This window comes from Lathamus discolor, chromosome 8 (genome assembly GCF_037157495.1).
Source record: "Lathamus discolor isolate bLatDis1 chromosome 8, bLatDis1.hap1, whole genome shotgun sequence".
NCBI lineage: Eukaryota > Metazoa > Chordata > Aves > Psittaciformes > Psittacidae > Lathamus > Lathamus discolor.
In genome coordinates, this window is record NC_088891.1 from 15,844,867 (window position 1) to 15,863,068 (window position 18,202).

Sequence of the window (18,202 nt, forward strand, 5' to 3'; positions counted from 1 at the left end):
AGCACCTACCTTGGTGTATTTGTTCCTCATTTGAACTTGCACGTGTGGAAAGCCAAAATTAGGGGTTTGGGTTTTCTTAAAAGCAACTCTTCGATTTTATCTCAACAATAAACTCTCCATAACAGTTTCCTTTGGTTCTCACTTCCTTTAAATGTAGCTAGCTACAGCTACATAAGACTGCTTGCATAGGAATGTTCTGAAGTGACAAAGTTGAACACAGAAATCAGGTGTGGAATCGGGCAATAAAAATGGGCACTCTGCAATCGACAACTCATCAGCCCAGAGCTGCACAAGCTTATGTGATGTTCGCTACAGCCTCTCTATTTGCCTGTACCCAGGTCCACTCCTGGCACCAGCCACGGAAAACAGTGAGCCCATTGTCTGTGGCCTGAAACAGGTGGCATGTCGTGTGAAACCCTCCTCATGCTGCTCAGGTGTGAAGGCTCTGACAAATCGCCACACAGATGCTCTGACCATGCCACTGCTGAACAAAGGTGGGGGGAAAAGTACTGCACCTGTTACAAGACTCCCGATCTTACCCTGAACACATGGAAGCAGACCAAAGACTTTATTATCGTATAATTTTATGGCTTAGTAACTCAAGTTCTACTTTTTCTTAAAACCCAAATGCCTATTAAACACAGATACACACCTTGACATCCACAGAGCCCAGACAGCGGGCAAGCAAGCACTGGGGGCAGAAAGGGCAGACTAGGCCGGTCCCGCGCTCACCCCGCCAGTGCACACGTCTAGCTCTGCTTCACAGCACGGCGCGGATCCGCGTTGCGCACCGCCCAGAGCAGGCCCTCCGCGGACACCCGCGGACATTACGCGCAGCAGCCTCCCCTCAGCGCGGCGCACAGCAACGGTCGCTCGGGAACGCGCGTGCGCCACACAACACCCGCTGGAACTCGAGAGGCTCGAGGCGCGGCGCGTGCCTAAAGCCCCGCCTCTTCCCCCCCCCGCTCGCGCAGGCGCCATGGCGGGTGTGAGCGTGGGGCACGTAGTGGCGCAGTTCCGCGTTAAATGCAGAACGCGTGAGTCCCCGCTGTGTGGAGCTGCACGGAATGCCTCACAACTGCAAAGAGGAAAGGTCAAATAACAGCATCTCCGGAAAGGGTTAGATCTTTTCTCCCTTGGAGTTTCACTTATTTATAGTGAAATTATAGGGAAATGTAACTGTAGTACTGGTCTGGTTATGCTGGAGTGGGGAAAAAGTCCTTCACCAGCTGCCAGCAGAAATTCCACCTGTGGAGTGCACGCTTCCTCAGCGCCGGGATGTGTGCTGCGGGGTACAGCCACAGTGGTGTGTGGTGTGAGCCCGGCTGAGCACACACCTAGGTTATTCTGCTGTCATGTCGCCGATTTTCCACTGGTAAAGCAGCGACTGAAAAACAGATGCAATTGCAAAGAACTGCAAGATTCCAAACCTCAGAACACCAGCTCAACCCTGGCAAAGCCGGCCCTGCTGCTCCACGAGGGGCTGTACGCCGCCCCCTGAAGGCAGACCCTGCCCGCTGCTGAGCTTTATCCTGCACATGGGCAGGAAAGCTGAGAATACATCGGGAGCAAACCTGCTGAGGGCACCAAGGGGCCCATGGCCCACACCAGGAAACAGGTGCCTTTCCAGTGGGTGACAGACACAAGTGTTTCAGGGTTAGTCTGTCAGGATGCTGCTATCACTTGTGCGAGGCTGCAGCACGGCTTATGCAGCCTTTCGCAACATGGTTATATTTTGTCCAGGTCTAAATTTGAGTGAGGGTTTCCTTAGTGTGTATCCCTTGTTGATACTTAATTCCGAAGAAGCTCTGGAAGAACAAATGAAATAAGAAAAATAGCGTGTCACAAATTCATCTTGAATTACTTTATTTTTCACAATAATAAAAAATAAATTAGTCATAAACAAAAATAGTTAACATTTTTTCATCAAAGAGAAAATGTATACAATATGGAAAGGATGCTGTACAGTTCTGGTTCAGGTGCATTGCCATGGATACATATTCCTGAACGAGTCAGAAAGCAATTTGCCTATATTCTCCCCCTTTAATTCATTCAGTGAACTGGCTAATCAGGAAGTTTAGAAAATTGTATTATGGATTTACAGTATGACATATATACAAAAATATATATGTAATACCTGTGCTATAAAATTCCCTAAAAAGCTGGGTTAGTAAAATGAAAAAGCTGGACAAAATTTGAATCGTATATGTAAATAAATACATATTAGGTCCCTTTTAATAAAAAAAAATCTGCCTATTCTAAATATTTGAAATATTTTGGTGCAGTGGCTTGTTCCATAGACACAGCTCAGAATTACTTATTTCCCATAGACATCTTGTATTTACACATAACAACAAAATAAGTTATAATAAAGTATATCCTTCTGCCAAAATCTATTAGGAGGGTCAAGTAGAAAATTTTATACATATTAAAAAAGTTAGGGTTTCTTTTGTCTCCAATCCTTCCTGATCCTCTATGTAGATCCTGAGTGACTATGATGGGACTTCAAAAGTTTGTACGTACCCAACCCATGTGAAGGCCACTGGTCTCAAGAGACCAAACTCAGCACGGACAAAACAGTCCAGGGCAAGCAGCAATGACAGCTGTCGCTGGAAAGTGAATTATTGCTCAAAATTAAGCTCCTCTCCTCTCCAGATATAGTGATAGTTATCTATAACCCATTATAGTAAACGGGGATACAGAAGATGGGGAACTCACATTCTTCAGAACTTCTGGTTCCTAAAAGCTGAGAAGCAGAGCTGAGTTCAGGTCTGGTGTGAGTTCCCTTAAATGGAATTCTCTCCCTTTCACCAGGTCTGAATGTCACCAACAATACTGAGATACTACAATGATGACAAGTTTGCTTGAAAATATATTGAAAATGCTTAGGGGATGATTTTTCATTTCTGATAGAGAGATAATTATTGTACTCCATTTTCTAAATAAACAGCTAAGGTATCCCCTACAAACATAATCTGTAATTTAGGAATAAAGGAAGTTTACTTTCTGTGCTCAAATTTCATGTTTTGTGTGTTCCAATTACAGACATGCACATTAACTGCATAATACACACAACAGCTCTTACGAAGACAGAGACACTAAGTGTAAGTCTCAAGAAAACCATGTAGACACCCAGTTTTTCCTTTGTGGAGACAATAATTCTCATTTTTTTATGCAATAAATGTTCATATGAAGAGCCACTACATACTTCAATAGCTGTGCACTCACCGGTTCATTGCACAGAAATGAATTCAGTAGGTACCTTAATAATGTGCATTTAAAACTAGCCAGCATGGACACATACACACACACACACACACACACACACACACACACACCCAAAACAAACAGATCACTGGACTGGCAGGAATATAGTTCTTTTAAATAGCTGGGCCTAGTTTTACCATGGATTCTTATCAACCAAATGGCCATATTGTTAGCCAAAGGACAAAGGGACGGAAATGAGAGGAAGAGGAGTGTCTTGTGAGTGCTAAAGGGAGACAAGTCAGGATGAGGATGAAGAAAAGCAAAGCTCTGGAAAGCACATTTTACTACTTATGGTGGTATTGATACAAAGAGTGGAAGTAAAGTATTTCCTTCAGGAAGGCATAACCTTCCCAGCCATAAGCTGTTTCCAGCATCTATCTCCTTCAATGGCACCTTCTAGGACTCTCACATAAGCAAAGTAAGTAGCAAGGTCCTGGCAGTACTGCTGCTCCTTGTGGTCTTCTGCCCTATGAGTTTCAAAGGGCTATACTGACCACTTTTATCAAGTTTATGAACAGGTAACCTAACATCCTCTGTGACACATTAGGTTTCTTTCTGTATAAAAGGACCAAACTCTGAACTGCACCACACTATCATAAAACTGGGATTTAACCAACAACATTAAGCACTGCTTTATTCATACAGAAAGTTCTCCATTTGCTGAAGCATTGGGGGAAAAAAAACCCACAAAAAAAGAAGAAAATATTATGTGTGTAATGAGGAAGATACTAGTTCCCTGTGCAGAGATACTGAGGTAGTCCTGCATCGCATCACTGGGCATACACTACAGTTGGACTTCCAGGCTAGCAGGCTTCTAAGAACACATCTCCCGCAGTGCTCTCCCCAGCACTCAACTGCCTGCTAACAAGCTTGTCCCTAATTGAGAGACCTGGGGACTGAAGGTCAGAGACACTAAAGCAGATACTAACTGTCTCATTGAGGGCCATATCAGACAAAGGGTCATTCCCACAGGAGCAACCTCTCATGCTTCCACACCATCATCTTCAGTTTTCTCAGCTAGTCAGAAGAAGGGAGAACTCCATGAATTCAGTGCTGCTAGTAAGATCTCTCAAACTTGGCAACCAATTCCTATATACAAGCAATTCTGCCTACATATGTTTGGGTCTGACATTGTGCAGGAGCTAGCAAACTCTGATGGACCCTTGATAACTTGATAAACAACTGCCCCAGCAGTCCTTAATTCCAGAAGGAGAGTGCTTTGGAACACAGAGCCTGCTCTGGATGGAGCAGATTTTGGCCAGCTGCATGTCTGCAAGACATGAAAGCTGTATGCGGATTTTACCCCTATGAGCAGTTAAACTACTTAGACTCCTTAAATCAACAACCTACAGTGGTCTTCCTACACTTAAATCTGGTGTTACTGGATTGTGTAAGGTGAAAATCTTTAAGGCAAGAAAGCTTTTTTTCCACCATTCTGTGGAATTTTGATGGTGTTAAAATGTCAGAGAAAGAAATTAAAGCTTTCAAGCTCAAAAGGCTCCATCATCCCTTACTTATATTGGTTTTATATCCGCTCTAAGTCTGCTTACTGCATTCAGTAAGTCCACCTCTGATTTACAATGGAAGTAAAATCAGGCCCTCTGCAGGCATCATCCCAACTTGGTGCACTGTTCTATTAAAATAAACAGTTGCTGTAGCAACATTTTCAAAAGTGCACTTTGTGTGATGGTGAAATCTTATGTAGCACTTTGTACATAATATTACTACATAAAAGTGCTGAAAAGAAAGATTCATTAGTTCATTTAGCAGGAACAACTACTTTGATTATGCTGACACACAAGAAGAGATGATAAATGATTAAGTTCTGCAACATTCTGCAGTTTCCTTATTCTCTAATATTTAATTAGGTGACACAATCTTATTTTTGTTTTATCTGATACATCTGAAAATTGTCCCTTTACTAAAAAGTACAGTTTGTACAGTCATAACTCACTGCATTCAATTCACAAAGTTGTATACGTTAGATGTAATACAGGATTACAGTGATATGTGTATGTATATATTCTCTGATACTTAGCTCCGATGAACTCTGTTTATGGTGCCTACAAGATGATCATCTTTGTAAAATAACCTAATGGCTAATTTCAGATCAAAATAACATATTTTATAAAAGACCAGGATCACCTGTTTGTGTTCTGAGTAGCTGCCCCACAGTCAAAAGTGTGTGCAAGCAGATTATGTTCTGGGAACTGATTGCAAACCTGATTTCCTCTCTGCATTTCATTTACCTTGTGATTTTCAGAAAGCCTTTTTATGGGACAGGTATTTCCCTCAGGCTGGCACGATACACTTCCTTGGGACAAAAGAGACAACAGTAAAAATTACATACTGTATGTCAAGATTTGCTGCAACGAGATACCCAGATGAAAATCTGTATTTACAAACACTGGATTCCAGAGTTGTTTATGCTGCACTTTCTCTGTATTATTCTTTGGTCAAGAATCTAGGGAATATAAAATTATCACAAACCTGTACGTTATTTTCAGGTATAAATCTTTATAATACAAGGGATATGTGAAAGATTCATGAAATTAAAGGTTTTCTAATTCTAATTTCTGTTTCTAACAGCTTTATATCAATTAGTTACAGTGGAAAATGCCAGATCAAGGTGTACAGAAACAGACATTATTGGTTTGTAGTCACAAAGAGTAACTATCAACTTTGGGGGAAACGCTTCTTCGTTTCACTCAAACAATAGTAGTTCATCGTGTCCAAAATATTTTTCACCAGTGACCGAATAAAAAAATTCTAAGGTCTGTCTCCACTCCATCTTCTACATCCCCTCCACCAAGTCAGTAAGAAGAAAAGAATACACAGTGAGGCTCAAACATGGCTCTTCAGCAGCAGCAGGACACTTAATCACTGTTGTATCATATCACTGGGAGTGACTTAGCATAGATTATTAAACTGGTTTTTGAACTCAGACAATAGGCACCTTAGAAACAGATGCACAGCTGGGTTGCCACCAATTTACAAGCAATATGCTGTAATAAAAAGCTGAATATGGAGAAGTGTTTGGTTTATCCCTCAGCCTTATTTACAGATTTGAAAGGCCTCTCAGGTAAAGAGAATGTGCAGATAATGTAAAACATAGCACATTCACTTTGCTTTTAGCAAGTCTTAAGGCTGACTACTGTAATTGCAGAATTGAAAAATCACCAATTCAGCTCTAAGTCTGGAGCCATTCTTAAGTAGTAGAAAAGGAGCGACAGGAGTAGATCTGCAGGATGGAACACTGACTAAAACCAGACAAGTATGTTGTAATAACTGATCAAAATCTGAAGAATGTCAGTAGCTAAGATCTCCTTTTTACAGATACTCAGCTACTACACTCATACCACTGCCTGGTACCAAAAGTAACAGACTACTATAAAGCACAGAGGCCTGCATCCTTTGGTGGTTGTTTCAGAAACTGGTGACATATCCAGAATAGGTCTGGACAAAGTACTTTGGTATGATAGTTGTTAAGCAATAGTGCAGAGACAAGACATTAGGCAAGATACCAGTTCACTGAAATAACTGTTTTACAGGAAGAAGACCTTGCCAAAGGAAACAATTACTTTTTTTTATAGCAGCAAAGGCTCTTCAACATTCTGGTTAATCTGTCTCAATGACAGCTGCAGTTGTTAAAGATTTAAAGGGTCTAGTGGCACTCTGGTAGGTAATGTATTTTAAAATCCATACAAAATTAGAAAAGTATAACTTCAAGAATTTATGAATTAAATATGAAGGCACTTTTTGGCAGTCAAGTGTGTATATATATTTGCTGCCTGAGGACAGGAAGTTACTTAAAAATAAAACTGAGAGAGCTTAACAGTGACTCTACTTTATTATGAATGGACCAAAGTAATTAAAAATATATGTTAAGAGTTCTAAAAAACTGATGGTAAACAGATCTTCAAGGGTCTGGTTCTTTGTGAAGTAATTTTTCTCTTGTGCATTTTTCACTGATTTAGCCACCTAATTTAAGGTAGTCCAAAATATAAAGTAAGAGTAAGCACTCATAAAATAATGCAGCAGCTGTATCCATACTGGTCAAATATCTCCAGTAATTGCCTGTGACTGATCTAGTTTTCATTAATTTCACAATACTAAGGCTGGTATAGTCTTTAAATAATTAGTTATCTGATGAGCAGGTGCAAAGAATAGTATCATTAAAAATTAATGCTTTAAAAAGATTGTGGGTTTAAAACAAACATTTTAAAAAAAGATAATTGCACAATAGCTGTAACTGAAAGGGTGTGAAATTTAACCATAGTCTTGATGTACTCAGCAATATAAAACCCATCTCTAAGAAGCTAAAACCTGCTGTAGTCAAACAGTAACACTGTTCAAGCGCCATCTGAAGACTGAGATTGCCGCTTTGAGTAGAAGAGTATTTGTTATCTACGTCCTAGAAACCCAGATTGTCTGTTTGCCACACGTGTACAGGATGCGCAACAGGCTGTTTTGTAATAGGTGTAGACACAGAGCCGGGCCTGAACCACCACATTGCAATTGTAGTATTTATCTTTGCAGTTCTCATCTGTGGAGAAAAAGGAAGAGATAAGAAACTAAAAAAAAACAGTGTTAGGGCAACAAATAACCAACCCCCTATTTTTGACCACGTGAAATCCCTTACACCTGTATTTAAACATTGTCAGGTTAAAATAGGCTACCAATGCAAATTAGATTATTCAAGATTTTCTACGTTTAATACAAAGATACATAAAACTGTGGAAAAAATGCACCTATTCCTATTTATCCTCTTGTGGGGGTTTGTGTGTGTGTGGCTGGTTTTTGGTATACCTTTTTTTTAATATAGTTAAATTATTAACTTAAATAATTATCAGCTGAAGACTGCTGTACAGTGCGTTTCTATACACTTGCATCTTTCTTTCCCTAGTCATCCTTGTTACTATTAAAATCAAATCTGTATGAGTTGATTGACTAATTCCAAAGCCAAATTACATGTAGGTGTGCATTTACGTTGCATAAAAGAAAATGGCTTAATTACCCTCACAAAATATACTGTTACAAAATACAGCATATCATACACAATCCTTCTTCTGTTTTAAAGGCTCTGCCAAGAGAAACCTTAGAGAATGCAAGGAAGCTGCATAAAAAGACCCTTGATTTTCACAGAAGCAGATTTCCCACACTCTCAGCAACTTCAAATGTAAGCCAGCTTCTTATATGTTACAAGAAGAAAGTTTTTAATTGGAAATTAAAGCCTCCTTTTACACTATAGAAAAGAGCTGTATTTCATGCAAAAATAAAGCCCTGAACTTGGAGAAAATATACTTCAACACCTCTGCAAGACTATTAAATATTTTCTCCACTAGATGGAGTTCCATATTTAAACCAGAAGTTTCCTCTTTACCTATTTCAGGGATACAATCTTGCGTGTTACAGGGTTCTTTTTCTTCAGGTTTAAGCTGTGGATCACACTGAGTACTGGCTGTCATATCATCTGACAGACATCGTACCTCTCGAACCCGAAATCCTCCTTCACAGGACTTGGAACACTGAAATACAAAAGCTGAAGTTCATGAAGGCCATATGAGATGTGCAAACGCAGAAAGAAAAAAATTGGGAACCTTGAAGCCAGACCCAGGTATCACTGTAGCCTTTTATCAACTTCACCACTTCTGGTGGCTTGGGTTTGTGGTTTTTTTTTTCCTAACTATAGCCCTTAACATACAGGCACAATTTTGTTAAAGGTTAAAAAACATTTATGACCACGGGGGCAACCACCAGACCAGTAAATATGATAGACACTGAGCAACTGAAAGCATACTAGAATATTCCCTTTCTGAATTACTGAGCTACTTGCTTCTCTTATTAGCCTTGTTCTGCACTGGTTATTTATACACGTCTCAAATCTACTTTTTCCACAGTGTTCGCATTTCTTAGTTTAAGAACTTGCTGAACTGAACTCCACTACTTGACTGTACTGCCCTCCACTGCCCTTTTGCCTCCATTTATATAGAATCAGGAATAATCTTGATTGCCTTTTTTCTAGCACTTGATTAGTTTTCACTTCTTGCAGCACAACAATTTTACTGAGCATTATGGGTTTATACGCATTTCTAAAGAAAATATTTCTGTGCTTCTGAAGCCAGAGACTTTTGTACTTGCTTGACTTGTTTTTTTTAAAGCCAATTATTACACATTTCTGCCCGTACTGAGACAAATCCCCTGTTGGTTTCAAGAATTTTGCCTGATTGAGGTCTTTAAGATTTGGCTCACTGTCCAGTTTGACCTAAATGCTCACAAACTCAATTAAACCTGGGTCGTTTATAGTGATTAAAACCTTAATAGGCCCAAACTAGTACAAATGTTTTCTTTCTGACCTTTTTGGCATAATTATTTAGTTTCCTAACATTGCAAAAACAACTAATCACTATCATAAAAGCAGTTAGTGTACCAAACTAACTAAAATACTCTCAATAATGTATTCTTTAATTGCTCTTTCATCTTTAAGTACAACCTTTCTCCGCTTTAGAATAAAGACTTAGCCTTGTGGTGGCAGTAACTGAATGCTTGCAAGTTTTTATATAATTACTTTTGTTACATGCCTGTATAGAGTATTGTAATTATCCCACATCCAGCAATAAGAACTGCAATTCAGGTCTGTAGAGATCTTAAGCACTTAAAATAGAACCAAGACAGAATTTAGATGGTACATACAAAACACTATACACAAACCCCAGCATTCGTTGTTAGCCAGCCATTTAATCTCCATGACTGAGAGACCACACCATTTATCCTAGGTCATATGAAAAGTCTGCCGAAGATATAAACTGGACAGTTTCAAAACCTAATACAGAGACTTTGAACTAGCCGTTCTGCTGGATTGCACACCATTTTTCATTCTAAGATGACAATGGACTTCCTGATTTCCATTTAAGAGAAAAATGTTGATTTTTTGGGGGGTAAAAATCCAACCAAAGGATTTTATGGCACTTGCAAACGTAGCTGGTCCACTTCCAGGGGAAACTGGAGATACATGAGGCTTTACAGGAAGTTTTCTGTCAGTGAACTTCTAAGTAGTACAGTGAGAGTTTACAGCAAAATATTATGGTAAAACTGACTTTAAAAACTGAATATATACCTAATTCTTTTATTAAACTGAAACTAGAATTTTAATGAAACTAGAGTTCTGAAAAGAACCTCTTAGTGCACTAATGTCATTAAGGAGCAAACCAACTTTATAAAACAGGAAGATTCTTGGAAGAAGAGATCAGTAATGAAAAGATCAGTGTCTCCTTGTGCTCAAGGTATTTTCTAACTTTCCTAAGCTTCACTGGTTGCTAAAGAGTACGCTTTCTTTTTAGTATCCTTCCTGTGCAAGATTAAGGCAATTTCATGATCAACAGTTTTATCCAAATGGCGTTCCCTTTCAATGTACATGGAAAAAGATGTATCAAACAAAACCAGATTTAGAAACGCATGACAGACTTACTGTGCTCCATTCTGTATGAAACCACTTAGATCCACATGGTTTGAGGTAGCAGGATTGCTGGCTGGGAGGTTTTTCCAAATATGAACATTCATAGGGGTTCAAAACATCAAAAGTACCTTCAGTTTTCCTAACACAAACGACTTCTCTCTGTTGAGTTCCACTGCCACATTCTGTAGAGCACTGTATCAGAGAAGGAAGAAAAGTGGTGGCATTTGTTATTCTACTTACATCCTCCAACTTGTTTCTAAAGTAATGTGTTTCTCCACATTATTTGTTTCTGAAATAAAACACCACACACACACACTTGCATTTTAAATTAACATTCCAACAGGAAAATTTGTAAAGTTTTGTTTATTCCCCATTCTTGGGCACATATTTAGACAGTAACATCCAAAATCCATTTCCTTATTATATGTTCTTTCCTCAGTAAAATGGACTTAACTGTATCTTTCCTTCCAGCACTGGTATATATATGACTTTAATAGAAAGGGAAAGGGTAAAGTATTCCTTAAGTTCCTGCAGTAGGGCTTTTTATCTCTCAGAACCAGAAGAGTAGCACAGATAAACCTTGGGTTATTATTTGTATGTAGTACTAACACAGTAGCCAGCAGTGCCGGTTACAAACCAGGACAAACAAATGCTGAAGGATATAGTAATGACTAAATTCATCAAGTGACTCCTGACTGTAGGTCTGTCAGGTATTACTTACTTACTTTTTCATTCTTGCAGTGGTTAAAACTGTACTTCTGTGGATCTTTATTCCACATGGTACTACAGACTCAAAACATACTTCTAATTATATTTATGAAGAAGACACAAAACTCTAATTGGAGAAACCTGTAAGTGTAGTTTTACCTGTAGCTACAAGAAGAAACTGGTATTTATTTTTTCTAACAGAAAGAGAAGCATAACTTACTTTCTCCAGAAACACTGTTAACTGCTTCTTGCTGAAGCAGGATTAAATGCACTGTGCTGAGGCTTAGAGGGTTAGAAGGCTGGAGCACAGTTTTGCAGCTTTACAAATCCCCACATTCTGTGAGGTTTTTGGAAAATGCCTTGATCTGCCGGAGTGTTCCCTGCATGTTTGCAAGTATCTATGTGTTGCAGTGTTGGCTGCACTTCTGAAAAGCAAGCTTGACTCAGGTGGACTCTTATTGCCCATTTAAAGGTTAAATACATAATACTGTTCCTGGCACTTGTAAAAAGGTTTTTAGAAGATGCTTTCAGCAACATACTGGTTTCTACGTTGCATAAAGGACTATGATTTTTAAAGGCTTTTTCTAGCCTAAACTAATCAAATGTTATTAAAAGTGGGGATTTTGTTTATATTTTGGTTGGAACTTATGACCCTTTTACCAGATACCCACAAAACCCTTGAGCTGAGAAAAAAACCTTGCAATGAACACACCAAATAAATTCTACAGGAAATAATGTAACTGCACTTCCTTTAACACTGAACATCTCTTTTAATGTTTTAATGTCACTGCTCTCTTTTAATAGTTCCTCCAAAAGACAGTATCTTAACATTCATCCTTAACTCTAGAGAAGCAGAATATGGAAGGTCATCCACCAATGCTCCCTCTTGCTCTGGTCTTTTACTGTACCTGTCCTTTTCAGACTGTCTGCTTTTATTCTGGCAGTTAGAAGTCAGGATCTGGCTGGTAGAATAGATGTTTTCAGATACTTGTTTCAGATAACATACAGCAAAGATGTTGTACCCTTGCTATGCATCAAACAATTCAATCTCATGTAAAGCAAGGTAAGTCAGCTCAAAAAAAGGGGCTATTGAAAAGGACAGTTTGTTCAGTTCTGGGCCCCTCACTACAACAAAGACATGGAGATGCTGGAATAAGTCTTACAAGGAACACCTGAGGGCACTGGGGGGGATTTAGTCTGGAGGAGACTCAGGAGGGACCCTTATAGCTCTGCCTGAAAGGAGGCTGTAGTGAGGTAGGGGTTGGTCTCTTCTCCCACGTAACAAGAGCTAGGACGAGAGGAAATGGCCTTAAGCTGCATCAGGGGAGGTTTAGACTGGAGATTAGGAAAAATCTCTTCACAGAGAGGGTGCTCAGGCATTGGAACAGGCTGTCCAGGGCAGTGGTGGAGTCACCATCCCGAAAGTGTTCAAAAACTGTGCAGATGAGGCCCTTAGGGACATGGTTTAGTGGTGGACTTGGCAGTCCTGAGGTAATGGTTGGACTTTATGATCTTAAAGGTCTTTTCCAACCTAACCGATTCTATGATTCTATGACAGAAATTTTCCTATTTGGAACAGAATGTGAGGGCTAACATGACCTTACTAAATGCTGTAAGTAGAAAGTCCCAGATTTTATCTGTTATTAGAACTGCAGCTAAGTATGTTTTAAATCTGAATTTGTTACTATTATACAAGTAATTATCACTTACACTTGAAAGCATTAGCATGGTAGTATCCCTGTAATCTCTATCTCAGCTGCAGCAGCTTAATTTCCAGTTCCTTATTACCTGGAAGGATCCTGGAGCATGAAATGCAGTGAGTTAGCAGCACAGCTGAGAGACTTTTCCCTGGCAGTTTCTGAAATGCCTTTGTTCCTGACAGCAGAAATGTTCATTTAGAATGAGAAGGACTATTTGATGTGGATCAAGGGAAGAATTTATCTTGAGAAAAGAGCATCAGGATACTGGCACTAACCAAATTTTGTTCTCTTTACCTATTATCATGAATTTCAGTACAACAATACTGAAGGTAACTTCTGGTTTGGCTATTGCTTTTTGTCTTACTTAAATTTTGGAAGTTCCCTAGGTTGATCAAAAGATAGATGGATAGATAGATAGATAGATAGATAGTCAGTCCTGCAGGTATGCACGATTACAAAGGCTTTTTACTTTGAAAAGTGCAAATCTCTCGCTCTAGTGTTCAGCTGAATATGCTAAGCAGCTTGCTGTTACCTTTCATTTTATAAATACACTGGGTCAGTAGAGGAGAAATAAAAATGAAGATATAGAGGAACAGAAGAACAAAATCTTATTTTCATCAAAATAAAAACACAGGAGGTGCTGAAAAGTATTGAATATTAACTCAGAAAAATACAGAGAGGAAATACATGAATATTCCAGAGGTGCAGAAATACACACAGAAATCTTCACTGTACAGAAGCATTTTTTAAATTAAGGTACCAGCAGAAAACAAACCTGTGTTAAAGCTCACCTGTGTCCAGCCCCCAGCAAACCACTCCACTTTACCAGCACAGGGTCCATTATTACAGGGAGTTGTTTCAGAAGGTCTGTTATTGCCACAGCCTTCCAGAGGCAAACTGCTGATATGGTTTGTCATGCAAACCACTGAACGCGTACGGACTCCATCACCACATTCTGCAGAACACTGGGGAGCAAAAGACAGAACATGTTCACTACTACATCCTCTACACCGCACAGTGAAACGAGAAGCAACAATTACAAAAAGGAAATCAATTTATGCAGTCAATAATTTCTACTTTTACATGAGCTATAGCAAATTATCTTACAGTTTCATGCTTCTGAATACACTACAAGTAGTATCTGTCCTTTACAGTCACAAATAAAAGAAACTGAAGGATTAGGAGAGGAAGAAGTCAATTTTTTTTTCAGCTTTTTATTAGCTTTCTTACTTTTCCTTCCTTTTTCCTGTCTGTAAATTCTTTCAGTTTGCATTTGATTCATCTTTTTGCGTACTGATTAATAGATACGAGAAGGAATAATTCCTGTAAGCAAGTTTTCAGATAGCAGTTATGTTTCAGTGCTATGAGTTTCTCCTCTGACCATTCAAGCTGTCAACTCTTACAGTTTTTAAAATGATAAGGCTAAGAAGACTGGGGACTATGGCACTGCATAGTGCATTCTGGATCTTTTCCATATAATGAGTTTACAGAGTCATAAAAGTAGAAAAATATGACATTTTTTGACAGGTGGTTTCAAAAGACTGGGGTAAATCCCCAGCAAATAACTGTAACTACCACAAATTATTGCACAACCAGTTTCAAATGTAAGTTGTTAATAATTTTTAGCAGAAGAGGTGGCTGTAGAAGTTCATGTGAATTCAGTGTTGCTTTCTAATGGTATGATTTCCTGGTAACTAACATTCACCATCTAAACTTTCCACTGTTAAATTCTGAAAGCTGTTAATAAATAATGATGTGCAGGTTCTTATGTCGCACATTTGGAGATAGTAAGCATGTCATCCATAAATCATGCAGGATAAATTCCATTTGTCATCCATCTACTTCAGTGGGAAAGTATCCAATATTCTACAGTTCTGGGCAACATCAAACTATCAACATTTGTAAAACAGAAATGTGTCAGGGAAAAAAATGATTTCTTGTATTAGACTGGGGTTTTGTTGCTTAATTATTTCTTAATATTCCCTTTTTCTTTTAAAATGCATTTGGCATTTCATGTCCAGACCATTAAAATAAAGAAAAACCCATGTGCTGCTTATTGAAAGATATGTATATAATTACATTGAATCAATTAGAATTATATTGCACACATAAAGAAAACCACCGATAAGTATGAAGTATATGGGAGAAAAAGATGTATTTGATTGATATTTCAGATTTGATTTCTAAAATACAATGTAATTAGTTAAAAGAAACTATGTATTACTTCTGCAGTGGAAAGTACATTCTTGTGAATGAATGTAACTCTGTAATGGAGCGTTTTTTAAGATATTATTGAGTAAAAGTAAGAATTATTTCAAGAACTGGTAACAAATCACAGTTTGATTTGACTCCGTTGGGTAACAATTTAAGGGTTCACATCCAGTAGTCCAACTACAGAACAGCAGATGCCATGACAGCACCACTATTAATAATGAGATGAACCAATGCAGTCATTTATCTTGTCAAGATAGAGACCAGTGACTGAATGTACAATTTCTTGCAAACTACTCTTTACTCACTCGCACTGAAGAACATTGGTTGTGTGAAACATTATCATATTATAGTTACTCCACAGATACCGTATTGAAAAACATTTTTTCCTATCTGTGAGTTGGTTGCTTTCCCAAGAAGTTCAAATAGAAGGGAAAAGCTTTACTGAAATGGAATCTCCAGAAAACTAAGAAAGCGACTCAACTTTTGACAAGTTCTTTTTTTAACAAACAAAATATGAATCTGCCTTCTCAGCAAACCAGATTTGATAGCTAAGGAGGCCTTTTCCAAGTAAACTGGCAAAATCTTGAAAATACAAGAATGATGTAGATTGTGCCAGTAGTGAACATTTTCCTCGACGTGTAAACTGAAACTAAACTAAACCCATTTCAAACAGCCCACTCATAGATAAAGTGACCATTTAACTGAGCCCCATACAATTGCTACCTTTCAAACCCACTGTACAGAAATAAATGTTGTGGCTGTTCATATTTTATATTTGGCAAGTACGTTCAATTACATTATGCACAGAGAACTATGCATGTACTCTGCAAATACTTTTCTTATTTCAAAGTAATTTTCAACTGACAATCTAATTTGCTTTTCTACTTTGCAAACCAGAGCTAGGAACAAGTTTAGTCTATAAAGTTGTCCAGTCTTATGTTATAAATGATTATGCATGAATTAGGCTTCCATATCAAATAACAAAGGAAATACCAAATGGGAAGGTACAGGGTTGTCCCACCCTCTGCTGCAAGATTTTACTATAGATAACTACCCTCAAAGGATTTGCAAAGCAAACTTAAACCTGACTGTTTCTGTGTTAAGTATTTGGGTTTTCATAGGTTTTTTCTTCCTTTCAGTAAAAATCTCCCATGTGAAAGCCACAATTTCCAAAGGCCAAGGCAGGGAGTAGGGAACGTTTGGATAATGAATCCTCCCCCTTTGGTTTTCACAGTCGACACACCCCTACATTCAATTTTGTGCCATTGATTTGTTGCATTAATACAGAGTAAATGCTATAACCTAACATTGTACCACTTGAGGAACTTTCGCAAGCTGCAAGTTCTCTATCCTGGTCCTATTATTAAAGATATTCCGTTTCACTGTCTTGTTTTAATTGGAAGAAATGCTTCAGAAACTTTAGTCTGTGGAACACCCTCCCTAGTTTTAAGGAGTCTGCCATTTCTCCTCTTCCTGAGGTCCTTCCCTCATGAGTTCAGTTTCAGAAGATTTCCATTCCCATTAAAAACTAAAAATAGTTACAAGATCTCAAACCCAACAACTAACGCAGTGCTCTGATAGTTGTCAGAAGGCAAGTTTAGCAGCAGTCCACAAAGGAAGGCTAGTTGCTGGGAATTTGGAAAACTCCAACTGGAAGCCTGAATTATTCTCACAGCCACAGAGCATAGTAGAAGAAAACCCCTTCAAGTGTGCCAGTTCCCTTTCACTAATGTGCCAGTCCCACTCATTACCTTCAACTGGGGCAGCAGACCACAAGAAAGAGGCAGCAGGAAATCTACCAGAACTCGAGACGTTTCAGGTCCCAGCATCATTGCTAGCCTTAGTTAGATTTTTAAATAACAACCAATTGAGTTGAGTTCCAGTAAAACATCCCCGTTTGTGCAGGATTTCCGTCTGCCACACTTTAACCTTCATCATCTTAATTATGCCCCACAAGACAATGAAGTTTTCTATGAATCATCCTCCCGAAGTTAAAAGTACCACAAAAAATAAAAATGAAGATTTACGTTTGAAATACTTATGAAACTCCTCAGCATTATTTGATCTGCCCTGAGAAAATCCCTTTCAGAAGGGATTTTAGAAGGATTATGTAACCTGTTTTGCCAATAATAAACTAAGAATTGTATTTCAGAAGCTCACTTCTGCTGCAGTTCCAAGACTGGGGCAGATTTTCAAAGGACATAAGATGATTGACAGCAGTGGGAGAGGGGAAGCAGGGTGAGTCAGAAATATCCTTACATATCATTCTCAAAGCACTTTCTGATATCTGGATTTAAATGATTTGCTTTAGAGTGCATCTATGCATAGAACAGGTGCTGGATCAGAAGTCAAACCACCCTTGTATTTTGTCCAGCAGATCCATGCTATCCTTCCAAAGTGACAAAGTTTTGAAATATGGTCTTACAATTTTTTGACACTTCAGCTGGATGATGACTGCTCCTGCACATGTACTGCTCCTTTCTTTATATGTAGTTGGCAACACTATGTTGTGTTTAAGCCCAGCTGGTAACTCAGAACCACGTAGCCACTCGCTTGTTCTCCCTCCCGGAGGGATGAGGAGGAGAATCAAAAGAACATAGCTCCCATGGGTTGAGATAAGAACAGCCCAGTAACTAAGGTATAACACAAACCACTACTGCTGCCACCAATAATAATAATGATAAGGGAAATAACAAGGGAAGATAATATAAAACTAAAACTGGAAAGGGAAATAAAAGCCAATAAACACAAGTGATGCACAATACAATTGCTCACCACCCACTGACCGATACCCAGCCCAACCAGAGCAGTGATCAGGGCCTTCTGGATGACTCCCCTCAGTTTCTATAATGGACAT

The 18,202-nt window shown here is 38.8% G+C and overlaps 1 protein-coding gene across 4 annotated transcripts in view; it reads right to left on the bottom strand.

Moving 5' to 3' along the window:
• Positions 1–1,849: 1,849 nt before the first annotated feature.
• The window catches only part of THSD4 (thrombospondin type 1 domain containing 4), a 312,906-nt gene continuing 296,553 nt past the window's right edge, over positions 1,850–18,202 (bottom strand). For all 4 annotated transcript variants that reach the window (XM_065688400.1, XM_065688397.1, XM_065688398.1 and 1 more), the window contains exons 15-18: positions 13,923–14,096; positions 10,736–10,915; positions 8,651–8,795; positions 1,850–7,813 (exon numbers count right to left, since the gene is read on the bottom strand). In XM_065688400.1, coding sequence (XP_065544472.1) covers positions 7,671–7,813; positions 8,651–8,795; positions 10,736–10,915; positions 13,923–14,096 — 642 coding nt within the window. In that variant the 3' untranslated portion in view covers positions 1,850–7,670. The remainder of the gene's footprint in view (positions 7,814–8,650; positions 8,796–10,735; positions 10,916–13,922; positions 14,097–18,202) is intronic.